Source organism: Chiroxiphia lanceolata, chromosome 20 (genome assembly GCF_009829145.1).
Source record: "Chiroxiphia lanceolata isolate bChiLan1 chromosome 20, bChiLan1.pri, whole genome shotgun sequence".
NCBI classification, from domain to species: domain Eukaryota; kingdom Metazoa; phylum Chordata; class Aves; order Passeriformes; family Pipridae; genus Chiroxiphia; species Chiroxiphia lanceolata.
Window position 1 is genome coordinate 8,919,095 of NC_045656.1, and position 18,304 is coordinate 8,937,398.

Genomic DNA, 18,304 nt, shown 5'->3' on the forward strand with positions numbered 1-18,304 from the left:
ATGTGCAGTTTAGGGAAAAAGAAAGCATTGTTAACCAATGACCTGGTTGTTTTCCCTGCGAGGAACATGACAGGGAATGACAGTCAGGGGTTGCTAATTCCGAACTCTAAGAATCGTTAGCGGAGCCCAAACAATACTGGGAATAATAAATCACTTTGGGAGCACCCCGGGAATGAGCAGGGATTCGTCATGTGCCCCGCGGTGGGTTTGGCAAAGCCTCCTGCATTGTCCTTCCAGGGACCAAGGGCAGCTCTGCAGAGGGACCTGCAGGAATCCCCTCAGCCTGTGCTGGGTCCCTGCTTTGGGTTTGAGGTCGGGCTTTTCCCTCTCCACTGCCTGTCTGCTAATCTCCATCTTCCTCCTCCTTCTGTTTCCTCTCTCCAGGGGGAAAACTGGCTCTCCTGGATGTTTGAGAAACTGGTGATTGTCATGGTTTGTTATTTTATCTTGTCTATTATCAACTCCATGGCCCAGAGCTACGCCAAGAGGCTGCAGCAGAAGATGTACTCTGAGGAGAAAACCAAATGAGCTGGAACAAACCCCCTCAGGGGGTCCTGGCAGACACAGGAATGACACAGCTTTTCATATGGTTAAAAAAATCAGCATTATTCAAAACGGGGAAAAAACTTTTTAACATCAATTTTCAACTAGAACAAAGTTTTTATTTGATTTTTTTTTTTGAAAGTAATTTGGATATTAGAGCAAAGGTTTCACTGACGAGCTTATAAACGTTAAGGTAAGGTGTGAATGCTTCATGAGTCTGGGTTGTGTTGTACAGGATGGACAATGGGATGTTCAGTGGGGTTTTACACAAATGTTGTCCATCCAAATTACTTCCAAACTGGATGATTTCATACTCTCCATTTCCTGGGTTAACTCACACTGACCTGAGGGCGACTTCTCATTTGGAAGGGTGGCTTGTTTTGCTTTTTCCATGACTTTCCAGCCCATCACGATGTAAATAACTGAGTCCAGATTGGATACAAACTGTTGCATGTCCCTCCTGGTAAGGCTGTGCCGTTTGAATTCCCAGTGTCCCATCCACTGCACGTTGGAAAAGCCACCCTGTCCAAGTCTGTGGTGTTATCAGAGGTGATTGATGTCAAATGCTGACGCCGACATTTTTTATTCTGTATATTTAGAATGAAATTAAGATAAAACTTTATAAAGGCATCTTTGATCATTCCAGAATTTCTTGTGTCAGTCTTTTTAAGCTCTTTCTTTCCCTCTCCACTTTTGGATGCTCAGTTTCTTTCTGAAGCCTTAATCCCGTGAGCTGCACGTTCACTCAGCCTTCCTGCACTGATGGTGCTGAAACCCTTTGGGCTTTTTTTGTTCTTTTTTTTTTTTTTGTTCTCTTTTCTCTTAAGAACTTCTTACTCTTAAGAACTTCTTACTCAGCAAAGGCAGCAGGAAGGACATCCCTTGCTTGAAGCACAGTTAAAATAGGCAGGTTAAGCAGTGAACAATATTTATTCTGCTCAGGTGTTTGCCCCTGATCCCAGAATTGTGGGCAGTGGAGGAGAAGAGAGGGGGAAGATTTAATATTCCAGCTGCAAGCAGATTTGATGTCCAGAACAGAACTTTAAAGAACCTCAACCTTATGCTTTTTAAATCAGATATTTTCCAAACCTTGTTCTGAACCAGAGTGTGTGTGTCAGCTCTCATATCCAGGAACAGAACTAACATTAAAATGGCTCTTTTCCCTCTTTGGTCCTTCCATCTGTAAATATTTGTGACCTGTTGGTTTGATTCCTGTCCTGGGGGTAAGTAATGCTGAGTTTTCTCTCAGTGAGTGTCGCTCAGAGCGGGTTAGACCCTGCCTGGCTGAGCTTAGGCTGGGCTGGGGCAGGTTTGGAGCCGGGGGGAGCTGGTGTGTGTCCTGTGCCGTGGTGTTCCAGCTGCTCCATCCCCACCATCCTGTCGGATAGCTTATCAGACTGATGTTGACTGTTGGATCTCATGGCAACAACAGTCGGTAGGCTGTCTGACATTTTGGTATCTCTCATCTGACCGTCCCCTCATCCATCTCCAGCTGTTCCATTGAGCATCGGGTTGGGTTTAGCTCCGAGGAGGAGTCACCGCCGCAGTTCTGCATAACAAACATCCTTTATTTAGAGTTTCATCCCAGCTGTGTGTGAGGTTTGTACCTTGTTTCTCGTGTTTGAAGTTCTCTCTGAAGCCAACAACCAGAGCGGGGAGGCTGCTCTGACAGAGCTCTGAGCAGAGTGAATTTGCATATCTAAGGCTCGGGAGGTGGTGCAAGGTGGTCAAAAGCACAAAGGCCATTCGTGTGCTCCTGGTGGTTTTTAAAGGTGAACACTATTGCTTAAATTCTCCACTTCCCTTTTTTTTCTTAAATCTTTTCACTTTTTGGCCTAAATAAGGTCTTTGAAAATAAAGTCACAAAGGTCTTCTAACACAGTGCACATTCCAAAAATCACAGCTCTGCTTGGTACTTCACTTTTCTCAATCCATGAAAACTTCGGAGTTGCACTTTTAGGGGATCCCAGCCCAGAGCTGTGTCCCCCGTTCCCCTCAGGACACTGGAGCAGTGACAGTCCTTGGCTGCTCTCCCCAGTTCTGGTGGCAGCTTTTTTGTCCTCAGATTCACCTGAGGGACACGGGTATTTATTTACCTCTCTCAGTTCTGGTGGTGTCTCCCTGGCAGGGGGTGACACATTTACCTGTGTGCCCTCAGGCTGAGATGAGGAGACTCTGTAACAACAACTAAAAGAGAAAAAAACCCTCTTCCCAGAGCCTGAGCCAATAAACTGCTCCTTTGGGGGTCTCCTTAAAATCCTGCCTCTTGCCTGCTGGAAAATCCCTGGAAAAACAGAGCTTTCTCCCACTTTTAGTTCAATATGTTTACATACATATAGTGTGAAATATGTATATGTCTGTTGTTCTTCAGCTTGTGTTCCATGTGTCCATTCCAGTAAGCTCTGCTGTTATTCTGAAGCTTTCTAACACTTATTTAAAGAAGGAGCTGATGGTTCTACCTGCTCCTACCTGTTCAGCTGCTGGGAGATGATAAGACTTGGTAAAAGGTAAAAAAAAAAATATCATAGAAATGAAAGTAAACCTAATGAGATTTTTCAATGGATAGTTTTATGTTTGCTTAAATAAACAAAGAAATAACGTTTCCCAGTGTTTATTTCAGCTGGATTGTTTCCACTCTGTATCGAACTGGGTTGGTAGCACTGTGACATTTGTTGTCTGGAGTGGAGAAGATACATCTGCAGCTGCATTTTTGTGGCTTCAGAGACCTGGAGTCTTTCAGCATTTCACCTGAAAACATGGATTCTGCTCCCTAAATCCACAGCTTCCTTTTGCTGACTGTATCTTTAGTCAGTCAGTCATCTCCTTCAGTGTGTTAGGGACAAATCCAAGGGGAGCTCTTGCAGGAGAGACAGTCTGGGCACAGGTCACTATTTTTAGCTGCTGTCTCTCAGTTTAGACACTGAATAAAGCATCTTGCTTTTTTTTTTTTTCTGGGAGTTACTGAAAATCACACGGAAGTAACAGCAACTAATTGGTTGGTTAAACCTCAAAGATGACTTTGATGTGATAGAGATTTTTTCAGTCTCGTTTTCTGTGGGGTGTGGCTGAAGCTCTCTTGCTTTCACGAGAGGAAAACAGAAAGCAGCACATCAGAGCTCAGGTCAGGTAGGGCTGAAACTCCTCCTCCTCTTGATTTTCCTGCCCGAAGGTGTTCCCTGAGGGCGGTGGCAGAGCTGCCCTGCCCCAGCACTGGGGATTGCTGGGGTCAGCACAGCTCAGGTCACAGTGCCCGTGCCAGCCGAGCCACGAGCCCGTGGCAGGTCAAATCCTCCAGTTCCACGCTGGAAAACAGCCAGGACAGCTCCTGCTCCCTGTGTCTGTAGCTCCTTCCCTCCGTCCCGGTGTCCTGCTGTGTTTCTGCTCGAGCAGCTCCCTCTGAACTCCCCCGGCTGCCTGTTCCTGCTAAAAGGTCCTTGTCATTAACACTTGACAGGGGCTTAACGCTGGTCCCCAGAGCCCTTCCCTGCTGTGCCTTTGGCTTTCGGGATTTGTTTTGTCACAGTGTCACCGCAGGCACAAGCGCTGGGGATGTTTCCCTGATTATCAAGCACAAATATAAATATTAGTGAACCCAAATTGATCGCAGGTGTAAAGATAAGTGGGGGCTGGGGGTGCTCCTGGGAGGTAAAAGCCATCGGTTTCCTTTGAAGCACGTGGTTAAAACATACTTTGTAATTAAAAGGCTGAATGTGATTTTTAGATAAGGCAATTGCAATGGCTCTTCTGAGATTTAAAATTCTGGGGGGTTTTCCTGTAAATTTGAAGGTTTGGGGGTTTTTGGATTTTTTTTTTTTTTTTTGGAAGGGAATAAGAAAAACCAATAAGTACTTCACTCAAATTGCAGCCCTCAGTGAGAGTGGGAGGGAATCCTGCTGGGCTGTGGCCCTTGTGGGAGCAGGTGAGGGATCAGTGCTGGAGCCTCCTGGGTTCCTGTAACCTCAGGAAACAGGGAGTGAAGCAATTGCCTTCCCGTGAAACACCCTCTGATGCTCTGGTAAATATTTGCCTGTGCTCTGGCAAACTCATTTTTAGAAGGATTATACTGAGAAACTCTTTGAGCCTTCTGTGTGACTTCCCTAATTCGAGTGCCTAATTGAGGGCATGAAATGCTGGCATTTATTTCTTTATCCATTTCACTTGCTTACTGATGCATCCACTCTGCTTTTGGGAGAGGCAGCAGAACAATGCTCTGGCAGTGGTGTGGAGGGAGAGGCTGGAACAGCCCGGGGCACTTGTCAGGAGAGAAAGGAGCTCAGAGGCAGAAACTGTCACTGCTGTTATGTCACCTTCCAGGTACAAGCAAACAGCAAGAGCCCAGCAATGTGTCAGGGATTCAGAAAAAGGGGATTTTGGTCAACAAAGCTCACTGTTGCCTGTGCTGGGTTTAAAGGGAAGGGGATGTTGAGGTTATTCAGCTCATTTACTGCTATTGGTGTGAAACAAAGGTGCAGAGTAACCTGTGGAAGGGCCAATCTTGGGTTTAGTTTGCTTTAGCACTGCCCTTTATCGTGCTGAGGGGGGTTATTATTATGATGATTATTATTATAGCATTGGCTCCATGAGCACAGAATCAAAGGTCACCTTTCTCTGGAGCTCGTTTAGGAGCTGGTCAGACGTGGGTGAGTGTGAAGATCCTCTGTGTTTCAAGGGAGTTCCTCCCAGGTCATTGTTCCTCTGCTTTTCCAAGAAGCCTGACTGAGTTGCCCTGGCAGCTGGCAATAAGGAAGCTGGCAGCTGCTTCCTGCTGAAAGGCAGGAGATGGGAGCTGGCACTCACATTGTTCCCTGGGATAACGGCCCTGTGGCCACACCCGGCTCCTCTGGCCCTGGAAAAGGGGAGTTGGTGTTTCTGGGGAGCCTCTGGAGAGGGCTGTGCTGGCCCTGCTGGAGGGGCCCAGTCAGGGAAGGGCTCTGTGCTTCACCCACGGGATTTAAGGCACAATCCACCGGGTTTGGTGCAAATCCTTGGAGCACTGACGTGTTACACAAGGCTGTGACCACACATCAATCTGCTGTAGGGTGTCACCTCTTCCCTTCCTTGGGGACCAGCTGATCTGTGGCATTTCCCAGGTCCAAAGCCTTTCCACTGGAAGGTGTCAGCTCTGACTGGCCCCACCTGTCAGAAATTCCCAAGAGATCCCATGCAATTCCCAAAGCTTGTTCTATCCACATGCAGTGACCTCATGGTACCTCTGTTCTCCTTCCACTCCCAGGAAATAATCTAGCAGTTCTCTTACAGAAGCTGCTGCTGATTAAAACACACCAATACCTTGTTCAAAGCCCACACTGAAATGCAGAAATGGAATTTTGAGGGACTGTGGCTTTCCTGACACTGCCCTTTCCATCCGGTGACTGAAAAAGCAGGTTTGTGTGCTCAGCATTTTTCTATGTCCAAAAGAAACTGGACCTGCAGAGATTTACACATTTAGATTTGCAACATAACACAAACGCTGCCATTTTCACAAAACCTCTCTGGCCTGCTTAGGAACCACCCTGCTCTCAGTGCCTCTTGCTGCAGCTGTTTCCTCGAGAGCTGGAATATTCAGGATATTTTCACAACAACAGATTCCATTGCTCAGATTCCTGGATTTGTGGGCCTGTCCTCAGCCCGGCTGAGCTCCAATCCCACGGATCCCTGTGTGAGGGCCCAGGTGAGGAGCAGCAGGGAAGACACTTTCAGGATGGCTGGAGCTGGTGTTCAGTGGAGTTCAAACTCATGGGTGCCAAAGAAATGTCCAAAGCAGTATTCCTGCTGGATGTGTGCTGATCCAGCTGGTGGGTTTAGCGCTGTTGCCTCCCTTCATCTCCACCCAAACCTGATTTAATCACTGGTGCCTGTGCACAGCCACCCTGTGGCAACTCCACCGAGCAGCAACTGAGACCTTGGGGCTGCCCAGGAGGAGCAGGTGCTGCTGAGAGGAGTCAAATAATCCACGTCCTTTAGCAACAGATTCCAGCTGTGACAGATCCTTCCAATCAGTGAATAAGGAAAGGGGTTAAGTGTTGTTTGGAAGAGCCTGAGAGCCCTTGGCTAAGGCTGTCCCTGATGTCTCCTCCTCTGGTCCTTGCTGGAGCTCTCTCTGCCCTTGGTACAGTGATTTTTGGACAAGTCCAGGCCTGTTGACTGAAGTTTTGTCCAGCTGGAAGATCCCACGTGTTCATGTTTCCTTCCTAAGGTGGCTGAAGAACGAGCTCTCCTTTCCCAGCACAGGTTTGGATCTGTTTTTATATAAGAATACTCTGGGTCTGGGGAGGAGCCTGATTAAATCTTTATAGAGGAAAATAAGGTGAAACCCGGAGTTTAGTGGCTGGTTGGGAGGGAATGGAAGCATTCTTCTTGGGAGAAACATTTAATTGGATATTGGTTGCCAAATTTATGCCTTTAATTTCAAATAACGACATAAATCAGACTGCTGACTTAGCTGACTCACAGGTAGTGCTACAGGCTGAGGCTGCAGCTCCAGCCAAGCCCAGCCAGGATTTGATCCCACCTCCAGTGGGATGGGGCTGGTTTCCATTTGGCTCCCCTGCCACGCTGCTGTCGATGATCTCTCACAGATTGGAGGCTGCTGGGCAGAAGTTCAACTCAAATCATGCCATGACCACAATGACACCATTCCCAGGCAGCTCAAGTGTTATTTTTTGAGCCTTAAATAAACACGTGGAACCAAACGTGGGCCACGCTCAGTTTGGCAGGACACACCCATTTAATGCAAACACACCACGAGCAGTGAAATCAAAGCCCCAGCAACGTTTATTCTGCCTTTTTTTGGTTTAACCAGTGGCTTCTTTTAGTTAGCTTCTCTGCTTACTACTCTTACATTCAAAATAGGAATTTGGGCCTAGAGAGCACCCTCATTTTGGTTATTTTTCTATTTTATGGTGTAACTGGGTGTATTTTAAATTTTTTTTTAAGACTAAGAGAAGGTTTCCAGCACCTAATTCACCCAGATAAGTACAGAGTGTGCCTCTGCTAGAAGTCACAGTTTAGAACCTCTCAGGCTTTAATTAAGGTTTAGATTTCTTCCATGATCTTTATCACGGGACATATTTATTTTAAAAACCGCCTTTCCATTTCCTAAGGAGCAGGAGCAGCTTCACTGATCTGCTCCCTGAGGCCGTTTTCCCCCTGTCCAGGGTGCTCCCCTGGGCCTGGCAGGAGGATTTGTTTGGAGAGCCCCGGGAAGGGGTTCCTGGATGTGCCGAGGGAAAGGGTTAAGGGGCAGGTTGTGTGACTCACGTCCCCTCCCGCGGAGGGGAAGTGCCCGTCTGGAGGGACGGGACCGGCACAATGCGGGCTCCGAAGGGACCATTGTGAGCTGCGGCTCCGCTGAAAGAGCCGGAAAAGCTCCCCGGGTGAAATTCGGGATTCTCAGCTCCGCGGCCGGGCCGGTTCAAAGCCGGGGGGCCGGAGCGTGGGCAGAGCTGGGGTGGGAAGCAGAGGCTGCAGCAGGAAGCTGGAATTTGCTGCCTTGGTGAAGCTGGGTCCGGGCTGCCCTTGGAAGCGGTGGAGGAAAGGCAGCAGCTCAGTTCCTTTTGGAAGCTTTTTTTGTGCTAAATGGGATCCATGAATCACTTCCCTGATGACTCCTGTGCAGGTTTTAAAGTGGTGTCCAGCAAAACTCACATTTCTTCATCTGAGAGTGGTTTTTTTTTGATGTTTAGTCTCTCACTTCATAATATTTATCCAGACTAAATTTCTTAGCAAATGCAGAAGGAAGTGAATAATTCATCCTTTTATACCTTAATTTCCACCAGTAGTGTATCAGCTGGTAATTTGAATATAACTTTCATGTTGATAAATTCCTGGTTGGTGTGGGAACCACAGATTTTTTTCCCCTTTATATATTTACCCCCAGTTTTATCCTTCCCATATTGGTAGTGAGTCTGACCTTAAAAGCACCAATATCTGCTTGTAGCCAAATAAATCATATCTATAAATACATTAACTACTGTCACTTGCCACTTACTGTGTTTAAAGTATTTTAGGTTATTGAAGGTTTTTGTTTCTGGATTGGAAATTTTTGGTGATTTGTTTGGGGTCTTTTGGGTTTGTTTGGGTTTTTTTCTGTAGTTGGAGTCCTTGAATCAACTTCCAAGTGAGCTGCACCTGTCCCTCCCAACAACAATAGTGAGGTTTGGTGCATTGTTCCAGGTTTATGGACATCCTGTGGGGACTTTGCCTAAAACCAGCAAGGTCAAGGCCACTGATTCTGTTGTTCCTGTCACTGAGCCATTGGCTTGTGCTGACCTTTGATCCACCTCATTAACTTTAATTGCTAATGAAATAAAAGCCCTCTTCCAGGCTCTGACTATCCCCGTGATTAATTTTATCAATAAAATAGAAAAGTACTGCTCCACCTTCTAATACAAGTGTAAATTATGACTCTTTGATACCAGCTATTCACTTCCTGCCACTCTGATCCCCTGCACATCCTGGGGAAAAAAAACCCCAGAGGAATCCTGTCATAGATCAAAAACTGAAGGCTGGGTTTGGGAAAGGGTGTGAGAATTTCAGGATTGAGGTCAGCAGTGAAAAACAGTCACAGGAAGGAGCCTAGAGATGCCTCAAACAGCTCCTGTCAGGCTCTGGCAGAGCAGTGGAGGGGATTATAACAGATAATGCAACATTTACACTTTTGTTTTCAACTCTTTTTTTTTTTTTTTAATGCTTTTGAGAAACCTCTGTCGTCAAACTTTGGCTGATGGTTGTGATCCTCTATTGCTGCTTTTAAAAATGTTGTTTTCAAGTGGAATTAGGAGTGTTTTCCCTGAATCCTGACTGTGAACAAGTCCTTACAGAGCAACCCTTGTGACCCTGCTGGCCTGGCTGTGTCTGTGAGCTGCAGAACCTTTCCCTCTCTGTTTTCCTTCATTAAATAAGGAAATCTTCATTTTTGCTCTGGGGTTGTGCATCTCAGCTGTGTGCTGTGTTTCCTGACATGGCATCAATCCTGCCATCAAACTTAAACAAAAAAAAACCCCTTCCAGTAACCTGCTGCATTACCTGGAAATCCCATGAGCCATAACTGATAAATATGGGGCTGTGTCATCCACTGAGCACCTGCTGCCTTTGCTTCATGCTCAGAATTATAAATACACGGAGATAACAGGTTATTTCTGCAATAAAGTGGGTTATGGTGCTGCTGGATCAATAACCCTTTGCTCCCTTCCTTGTTTCTCAGAGGACTTATCTGTCTTTAGCTTTTTAAACACCTCATTTACCTGTTCTGTGGGACAGGAGGAGGCATTGCTGGGACTTGGCCCTTGTTCCAGACATGCAGTTCCCCATTTCTGGTCAGTCTGGGATCTGTTGGGAACACCAGGGACAGGGGTGTCTGTGTGGCTGAACATCCTGGGCCTCCTGCAGGAGGGAGAAGCTCACCAGGGTCTCCTTTCCTGACCCTTTGTTCCTTGCAGTGCCTGTGCTGTTTGTCTCAGCTTCTGCAACCTTTCCTCCAGTTTCTTCTGTGGAAAATACCCAAATTAGACACTAGTTGAACAGGACAAAAACACCCCCAAAAAATCCCTTTGGACCAGAGCAGTGCCCAGCTCTGAGCTGCCATCTTTCAGTTAAAACTTTCAAGGCCTGGCAAGAAATGGCACTAAAAACTTAAAGGGACGCTCTAAAATGTGAAATTTGTCAAGGGAAAAGTCCCTGGGACTGATTTGGTTTTAAACTCTTTTATTTTTTAGCCTGTGGGATTATTTCTAGGGGGGGGAGGAATGGCAAGAATTCCCCAAACTCTCCCTGCCATTAAATGAAAAGCTGACAGAGGCAGGAGGAAGGTTGGTGTTACAACATAATCCTTAATTCTGGACTCTTTTATTCTATATTTATATATTCTTATATTTATTTTATATTTATATATTCTTATATTTATTTTATATGTATATATTCTTATATTTATTTGATATAAATTTAAATATTATATATATATATACATATATATATTATAAATATATACATATTATACATTTATTTTATTCGGGGTGTGTGCCTTTCCCAAGGGATTCAATCCCTTCCTCTTTCCAGGCTGGTGCAGCTGCAGCTTCCAGGGCACCACCTTGTGGTCGTGGTAAAACTTGTGCAAAAAAAAAAAACCCCAGACAATGCCTTAAATTGCTTTTTGAAATTTAAAAATAAATTAAATACGATATTGCTGTGTCCTGTTCTATTTGAAATCTAGCAGCCATCCTCCTGCCAAATATGTTTAAATAAATAAAGAATTAATTAAGTTCTAACATAGATTAAGAGCAGTTGTTTTGCTTAAACATGTGGTGTGTGTATAACAGAGCCAAGGCCTCTGCTGTGCTATAGGGATTTATTTTTCCCAAGTTTTAGGCACAGGGAAATGGTGAGAAAAGGATTTAATTAACTATAACCTCTAATATAACTTGAGGATGACAGGAAAATGAAGAAATCTTTGCATTTCTCTTAAAAGATGGTTCAAAACTTTTGCTGTTTGGTCAAAGTTAAGGTCCTTAAAATCTAATTTAACCTGATTTTGCTTTAAAGGCCCAGGTGCCACAGTGTTGCATCTTGAGTCTCAAATGGAGCTTGGATTAATAATCCTGGCACTGCTGTTCTATCAGCATTAAAGCATTCTTTGGGCAAAGTGTTACAATGAAAATTCATGATAGTTTATATTAAAGTGCCAAAAATTATGTTCAGAGAGGTAGCTACAGTGCATAGCAAATGTATTGAAAAATAGGTATTTATTAAATATATTAAATAAGAATAATACCTGGCCATAGGAATATATTCAGCTCAGAGTCAGTTCTTGCTGTCCTAACACACACACACACTGCTTTCAAGACTGAAAACCAGCTCCAGCCCAGACATTTCCATACTTCAGGAAGTTGATGGGAGGTTTTCCAGTGCTGGGTTCTTTCAGAAAAGCTCTATTTCTGACCATTTAAAAGAAATAAAATCAAAGGGTGGTGTAACTGGAGATAACTTGTTCCAGGGTTGTGAAGCTGTCCAGGAAATCTTCCTCTTCAATTCCAAATTTGGTGTACTGGTGAATATAAGCTCTGTGTGGGGAAGGATGGGTAAGACATTGGAAATCAGGGGGGAATCTGACACATATTGGATATTTACTGTGAAAAGCCCAAATCAAGATTGGTTTCCACCCTATAACTGTGCTGGTGAGTTTTTACTGTGCTCCCTCAAACTCATTTTGTAATTCCTACTGATCAGTAAGTCCTGACTTGTTTCCAGTAGTTTTTATATCTGTGTATTGGTTGAGGAAACAGAATTGCAGCTAAAAAAATTGGGCTAAGTGGGAAATGGAAGGGGAAGTGATTAATACACACCAATCCCCTCAGTGCTGCTGACTGAGCCAGGAAGTTTTTTCCAGGCCTGTCCACAAGCTGGAAACTAAACCATCAGCAAAAGAGCTTCTGTGTGTTATTTTTAGGATGGTCAAATTGGAATGCACTAAATCTGGGGAGTTTTGGGACTGAGAAAATACACTGAGAGCACTGCAATCTGTGGTCTCACTTATTTACAATGATTTCTCTCCCACTGAAGATACTGGCAGTTATTAGTGAAGTCTCAGCATGACTCTTTTCACTTACTTGGAAGCAAACATATTCCAAGCTTTTCCCACAATGCTGTCGAGAGGTTTCAGCAGGAACTGGCTGTTGCTGACCAGAGAGGCAGACTTTTCATACTTGTTAAATGCTCTTGGTGTTCTCCAGGCATTAAAAGCATCCTGAGGCTTTAGCCATGATGTGTACAGGGAGGGATCTTGGAAACTTCCTGGAGCAGAGATAAGACAGCCCTTTTGGTAAATGTAAAGCTGCAAACCTCTGCATCTTGATCCCAGTTGTCCTGTGTGACCTAATCAAAGCTTGGCAGACGAGTTCAGGCCTTGGGAAAACTCTGCAGAGATCAGCCTGCAGAAAACAGAACTTTGAAACAGACCCCTTGGATTATCTAGAAGTGCTCTCTTGTGTCAGTACTGCATCTGCCAGCCATGCTCATCACTCCAGAAACAGCTAAATGTATTTTCAGGCAATAAAGCCAAGAATTTCATCAGATACACAGATTACAGGCTCTTCCTCCTGCCCTGAAGTGCTTCAGGAAGCTGCTGTAAAGACAACAGCCCAAAGCAGTTGGACAATGTGGCCTTGGACACTAAACTGTTTCTAGAGGGAATATTGACCTTTAGTAACCAAACATGTGGCCTTGGGGTTTTTTTACTTGGATCAAATGTGGTGTAAAGAAACCAGAGAGATGTGAAACAAGAACTCCTGAGGTTTGGGGCTTTTCCTCCTTACCCAAGTCCACGCTGTGCACATCTTTTCCTCTCAGGATAACCAGGTTGGCAATGGAAGTGTTGAAGTGCAGTGGCTTCTTTGTGGAATGGCTGGAGGGGGTGGAGGAGCCTGGAGGAGGTGGTCGGACTTGCCAGTCAATACCTGTGAGATTTTGGTAAAAAAAAGAAGAGATAGTTAATGTTTTGTGAAATGTGGATTTGGAATAGCTGAAGAGGCAGATGGGAACTATCACTGTGCCCCACACTGGAGTTTGTAGCTGCTGCACTTTAATTAAGCAGCAATCACACAATTCCCAGGGAAAAGCAGTGCTAATCCAGCAGTATTTTCCTGGTAGTCACTTGTCCAGCAGAGAAAATGATACCTGTTTCTATCCTTAGCGATTGCCAGCCCATTCCCTGCATAACTGGAAGCTATAACTGAATTCCCATGTAAATGATAGGGGAGAGCTGAGCAGCATTTTCATGAGTAGAAGGTGTAAAAAGAAAACACAGCAATCCCAACCCAAAGAATGTTCCAAATGAAGGATGTAAATTAAGTGCACAGCCACAAACTGTTGGTTTGGTTTGTGTGTTTTCAGTGGCTGTAATTAACTGAGATGGCTGGAAGCAAAGGCAGGAGCAAGCTGAGGGAATGGTTTGAGGAGCAGCTGGAGGCAAATTCCTGCTGAGGGCTCTGAACTGACTGAAGGGAGCTGCACTAAACAATCAGCTTTATCTCCCCTGGAGAAATGAGTGAGGAGGGGAGGGAATGCTCTGTACCTTCCTCCATCTGGGCATGAGCAATGAGCATCTGCCTCAGATGTTTGATGAGCCCAGGCCAGCTGAAGGTGCTGTAGGGGAGGGAGTTCTCAGGAATCTGAGGAATGTTCCGGAGACCCAACATCTTGAACTCGGGATGTGGGACCAGTGTCTCCATCAAATCTCCTGGAAGGAGAAATCAACAGCTGCTCACAAAAAAACACTGCCCAGGGTGGCTAAAACAGGAGCAGAGAGGGAGGAATGTTACAAAGGTTTAGCAATTTCAGACAGAGCAATGCAAACTTGCTCTGTGTTGCTGAATTAATAGCTCTGATTTTACAATTTAGACTTTTCCCACTTCTCAGAATCTCCAGGACTCTGGGCACTGCTAAAGAGATCGACAGGCAGATGGGAAAGCTTAATTTTGGGTAACTTTCTCCAATTCCTTGAGGGTATAAACACCAGCCTGTTGCTCCCAAGTTGTCTGCTCACCTGTTTTCTGCCTGAGCAAAACACAAAACTTTCAGTTTGTTTCAGTTCATACAAGTTTCTGACCCCAAGTGAAAGGTGAAGCTCAGCCCAAAAGCACTGACCTGCACAAGTTTGTAAACAGGTACAAGGGTGTCTGTAATCACTTGGAAAAGCAGAAACAGGGTTCTTTTGGTGAAGAATGAAAGCAGAAGTTGGGGGGGTTATTTTTGACTCTGCTACAACACTGGGATTGGATTGAACTTTCTAAATTTGTCTTTTCCTCCACTTTGCCTGCCTGAAAACTTGGGATGTACCCAAACAGTTGAGTGAGGAGACCGAAGAACTTCAATTCACCCCTGACCTGACCAGAGAGAGGTGTGTGAATGACATGGTTTGGTACCCAGTGGGTTCCTGCTGTAGTCTGAGCCCCCCTCTGCTGCGTGAACGGGCTGGAAAACGCTGCCCAGCTGATGTGCAATGACTTGGTTCACGTCCCTGAAGGAGATCTGTTTGATGTTCAGCAGCTGGGCACAGATCCTGTGGATGACATCGTTCTCGTGGACAAGGAGGGCGTCTGAGGACCGGTACAGATGTGACAGAGTCAAAACAGAGTTGTAGTTTTGAACAATGACCTGGGAACAAACAAACAAACAAAAAACCCCACGCAAATCAGAGTCAAACTTAATCCCTTTCTAATTTATAATCCTCTGGCTGCTGCTGTTTCCTCAGCTGAGATTTAGGAAGTGATTCATTTTCTTTGCCAGAGTGCAGAATGAGGTCAGGAGCTCAGAGCTTTTCCAGGGAAAGAGGGCAAGACCCGTGAAAATCAGGTTATCCATCTCTCTCCATCCAAACATGCTGGAACAAAATCTACCTGGGAACTGATTGTACTGCTGAGATAAGATCCCAGCAGGAGATTTCTAGTTCTTGTGAAACTGCACCACTTCAGCACTTGAATTATCAAGAATTTGTTTTGGTGAAATCACACGTGCCAAATATCAGGCAAACAATCCTTTAGCTGTCTTACTTAGTCATTTGAACTTTGTAAAAAAGTAAAATGTACTTATTTTCCTTCTTATTTCTGTTGTAGGTATTTTATTTAAAAGTCAGCAGTGATCATAAACTTAAAAATTCTCTATAATTCTATATAAAAAGGCAATGTGACATTCACCTCACCAGTGCCATAGGGCCAGATAACGTGGTTTAGGAGAAATGAGGTTGGAAAAGCATCTCTCAAGCACTGGGTCACAAATGCTCCCAGGCCTGACCCTGTGCCCCCAGCCATGCTCATGATGGTGAAAAATCCTCCCAGTCGGTCACATCTCTCTGCTTCTCTCTGCACCAGATCCATGATTGATTCCTTGTGTCTGGGCCCGTGGACAGAGTAACTGGGGAGTAACAGAAAAGCAGGAAGGTGAAGTTATTCATTAAGCAGATTTTATTATTATTATTACTTCTATAAGCTTGCACTGTCATCCATTCTACCTGCACTAAACAATCCTTAGCTGTGATGTTCATTTTGCAAAACAGCTGTTTATAAACTGGCCTTATTGTTTCCTATTCTTAACTATATTTTCTCAGTTCTAAAATGTCATGTTTTCACTGCAAAGCAGCGAGGCCCTGGCACAGGTTGCCCAGAGAAGCTGTGGCTGCCCCATCCCTGGAAGTGTCCAAGGCCAGGTTGGAAGGGGCTTGGAGCAACCTGGGATAGTGGAAGGTGTTGGGGTTGGAACTGGATGAGCTTCAAAGTCCCTTCCAACCCAAACCACTCTGGGATTCTGTGATTCAAACACCAATTTCATCTTGCAAAAATCAGTTCAAAATTACACTGCTATCTATATATTTCTACTTTAACTTAAAAATAAATCCTGCTCCATACTAAGCTGCACTCCTAGAGAGTGTAAACAGCTCCTTAGCCTCCACAGTTCCCTTGGGAAGCCTGGAGCAGCTCTCCATACCCGTTGGCCCAGTTGTTCCCAGAGCCTTGCTTCTGGCAGAAGTGGGACTGGTTGTTGTACTTCCAGCAGCCAGACCTGGCAGCCATGGATAAGGTTTGGCTGATGACTTTGGGCTCCATGTCAACCAGCACAGCCCGGGCCACAGGCACTGCAGAGGGAGAAAAACAGAATTAACAATAATGTGCCAATATGTTTAGGTAAAATGGATGGATTTGGATGGATAGCATGTCCCAGGTTGTATTCCTCCCACCCACATTATCCAAGCCATTAATGGAACAGCACAGGCAGCACAGAAAAGATTTGGCCATGCCAAAGACAAACTGAACTCCAGAGTTCTCTCTCAGGAAAGAAACCACTCAGTGTGTTTGATAATGTCAAATTTGGATCCTGTGGGTCCTACTCTGTGGTGTGATCCATCTACAGCAGAAAATGCAGATGTTTGGAAGGAAAGATTATGTTTTGTTTCCAGCTGTGCTACTGGGAAACTGGCTTTGTCTTCTCAGAGCCTTCACTGCACTGGTTCTGCTTCCATGTCTGCAGCAGTGTTGTGAGGGCAGAGGGTTAAACAGTCCTTCAAGACTGAAGGTAAAACTCATTCCTCAACCGAAGGCAAAAGACCTGTTTGATCTGTGTGTCCTGAAAACAGACCCTGTGTGGGGAACAAAAAGCCCTTTTAAAGCTGTACCTCCAGATTCCTCCTCCCAGAAAAACCTCTCCTTGCAGGCATCCTGGTAGGATTGGTTTTCCTTCTTGGAGCAGAGCCCGTGAGTGCCACGGATGTCACTGCACAGGCAGCAAAACACCTCGTGCCCAATCTGGTTCCCACACTGCCCAAGCTGGACTGTGACTATTGACATCCTTCTTCAAGCCTGAAAAAGAAATGATGTCTTTAGTAATTGTGGAAAAGACAGGGGGGAAAATAGTTCTGGCAGGTTTCTGGTCCGTTGTGCCATTTTTTGAGGATGGTTATACCACAACCACTGGCTATTTCTGGGGAAAAGCTGCCTGACAGCACCTTCTCCTGAAGGCCAGAAGAGCACAGATGGCAGTTTAAAGGGAATCAAGAGCTGTTTACTGCTGCTTTGCATCTGGAGGGAGCTGGAACCAGCCACATAGCAAGGGAATTGTTCGTTTTCTTCCTTTTGCTCAGTAGGGCAGGATAGAAAAAAATGATTATAACTCAAAGTTATCGGACTAGGATGCAAAAGCACAATAAGAAAGCACCACATGCCCTTAGAAATGTTGAGCCTGTTCAGAATTGTAGCCGATTTCCAGTCCTGTTCTGCTCCAGGCCTGATGCCAGAGCCTGCTGAGGTGACAAAAGGATTCCCTGGAGCACTCCCCTTGCTTCCAGCACACAGAGCAAAGCTTTTGCCTCGGTACCGGCGTGATTTGACATTTTTCCCCCACTCAGCATTTTACAGCAGCTCCGCTTTCTCACTCTTCTATTCACAGAAACAAGGTCAATTTTTTTTTAAACTCCGGGCTGCAGTTCCTCATTGCCACCCCAGCTGTGCCGCAGCATTCCCGTACCAGCATTCCCTGGATGGCTGCCGGTGCCAGTGCCGCGTTCTGCGGGCAGGTTTGTGCTAATTTGGATCGCGGTGCGTGATTCCAGCGCCGCTGCGAGCCCGGGGGTTGCTGCGAGACCAAGAATAAACAAACACGTGAATTACCCTCAGGAAAGGCTCGTGTCCGACCTGTGCGGCACCGACCGTCCCACCCGGGTGTCCGTGCCCGCAGATCCCCCTCAGGGGCCGCCCCTCAGGGCTCCCCCCTCAGAACCGCCGCCATGTTCGCCGCGAGCCCGGCCCGGCCCGGCGGACCCTCTGCCGGCATCCCGATCCTCGTCCCGATCCCACCCCGGTTCCGATCCCGATCCCATCCCGGTCCCGATTGTCCCGATCCCATTCCAGTCCAGATCCTGATCCCATCCCTGTCCCGACCCTGATTCCGGTCCCGATCCTGATCCCATCTCAATCCTGATCCCATCCCATTCCCGCTCCCCTCAGCGCTCCTTTTTCCCCCTCCCCACCCTGTGCGCGGACGCTCCTTCGAACGGCCCGCCTGGCGCATGCGCAGCGCTCTCTCCTGGCAGCCTGGCGCCGCGCCGCGCCCCTCCGACTTCCCCGCGCGCAGCGCGCACGCTCCGCCCGGCTCGGCTTCCCGCGCCCTTTTGCGCGTGCGCCGCGCCAGGACTTTGAGGGCGGGCGGGCGCGCGGGGCGCCGAGCGCGCAGGCGCGGCGCGCGCGGGCGGGGCGGGCGCGCAGGCGCGCTGCGGCCGCGC

At 46.3% G+C, this 18,304-nt stretch overlaps 2 protein-coding genes across 7 annotated transcripts in view; one reads left to right on the plus strand and one right to left on the minus strand.

Annotated features, from left to right (window-relative positions):
• Positions 1-1,708, plus strand: part of VMP1 (vacuole membrane protein 1) — a 58,726-nt gene extending 57,018 nt beyond the window's left edge. For all 4 annotated transcript variants that reach the window (XM_032707348.1, XM_032707349.1, XM_032707350.1 and 1 more), the window contains one exon: positions 385-1,708. In XM_032707348.1, the coding sequence (XP_032563239.1) occupies positions 385-528 (144 nt within the window). In that variant the 3' untranslated portion in view covers positions 529-1,708. The remainder of the gene's footprint in view (positions 1-384) is intronic.
• Positions 1,709-3,857: 2,149 nt separating this feature from the next.
• Positions 3,858-18,108, minus strand: TUBD1 (tubulin delta 1). Of its 3 annotated transcripts, XR_004360437.1 has the most exons (12): positions 18,053-18,108; positions 17,551-17,658; positions 16,703-16,886; positions 16,018-16,165; positions 15,231-15,447; positions 14,460-14,691; positions 13,610-13,774; positions 12,852-12,992; positions 12,147-12,330; positions 11,312-11,600; positions 9,789-10,031; positions 3,858-3,966 (listed from the first exon to the last, which is right to left on the minus strand). XR_004360437.1 is itself a non-coding variant. In XM_032707347.1 (10 exons), exons 3-10 carry the CDS (start codon positions 16,872-16,874, stop codon positions 11,498-11,500), a joined length of 1,362 nt encoding a protein of 453 aa, XP_032563238.1. In that variant the 5' UTR covers positions 16,875-16,886; positions 17,551-17,658; positions 18,053-18,108; the 3' UTR covers positions 11,264-11,497. The 3 variants fall into 3 exon arrangements, 2 of the variants coding, with proteins under 2 accessions (XP_032563238.1, XP_032563237.1); XM_032707347.1 differs by lacking the exons at positions 3,858-3,966; positions 9,789-10,031 and having other exon boundaries at positions 11,264-11,600; XM_032707346.1 differs by lacking the exons at positions 3,858-3,966; positions 9,789-10,031 and having other exon boundaries at positions 11,264-11,600; positions 14,421-14,691.
• Between the last annotated feature and the right edge of the window lie 196 nt (positions 18,109-18,304).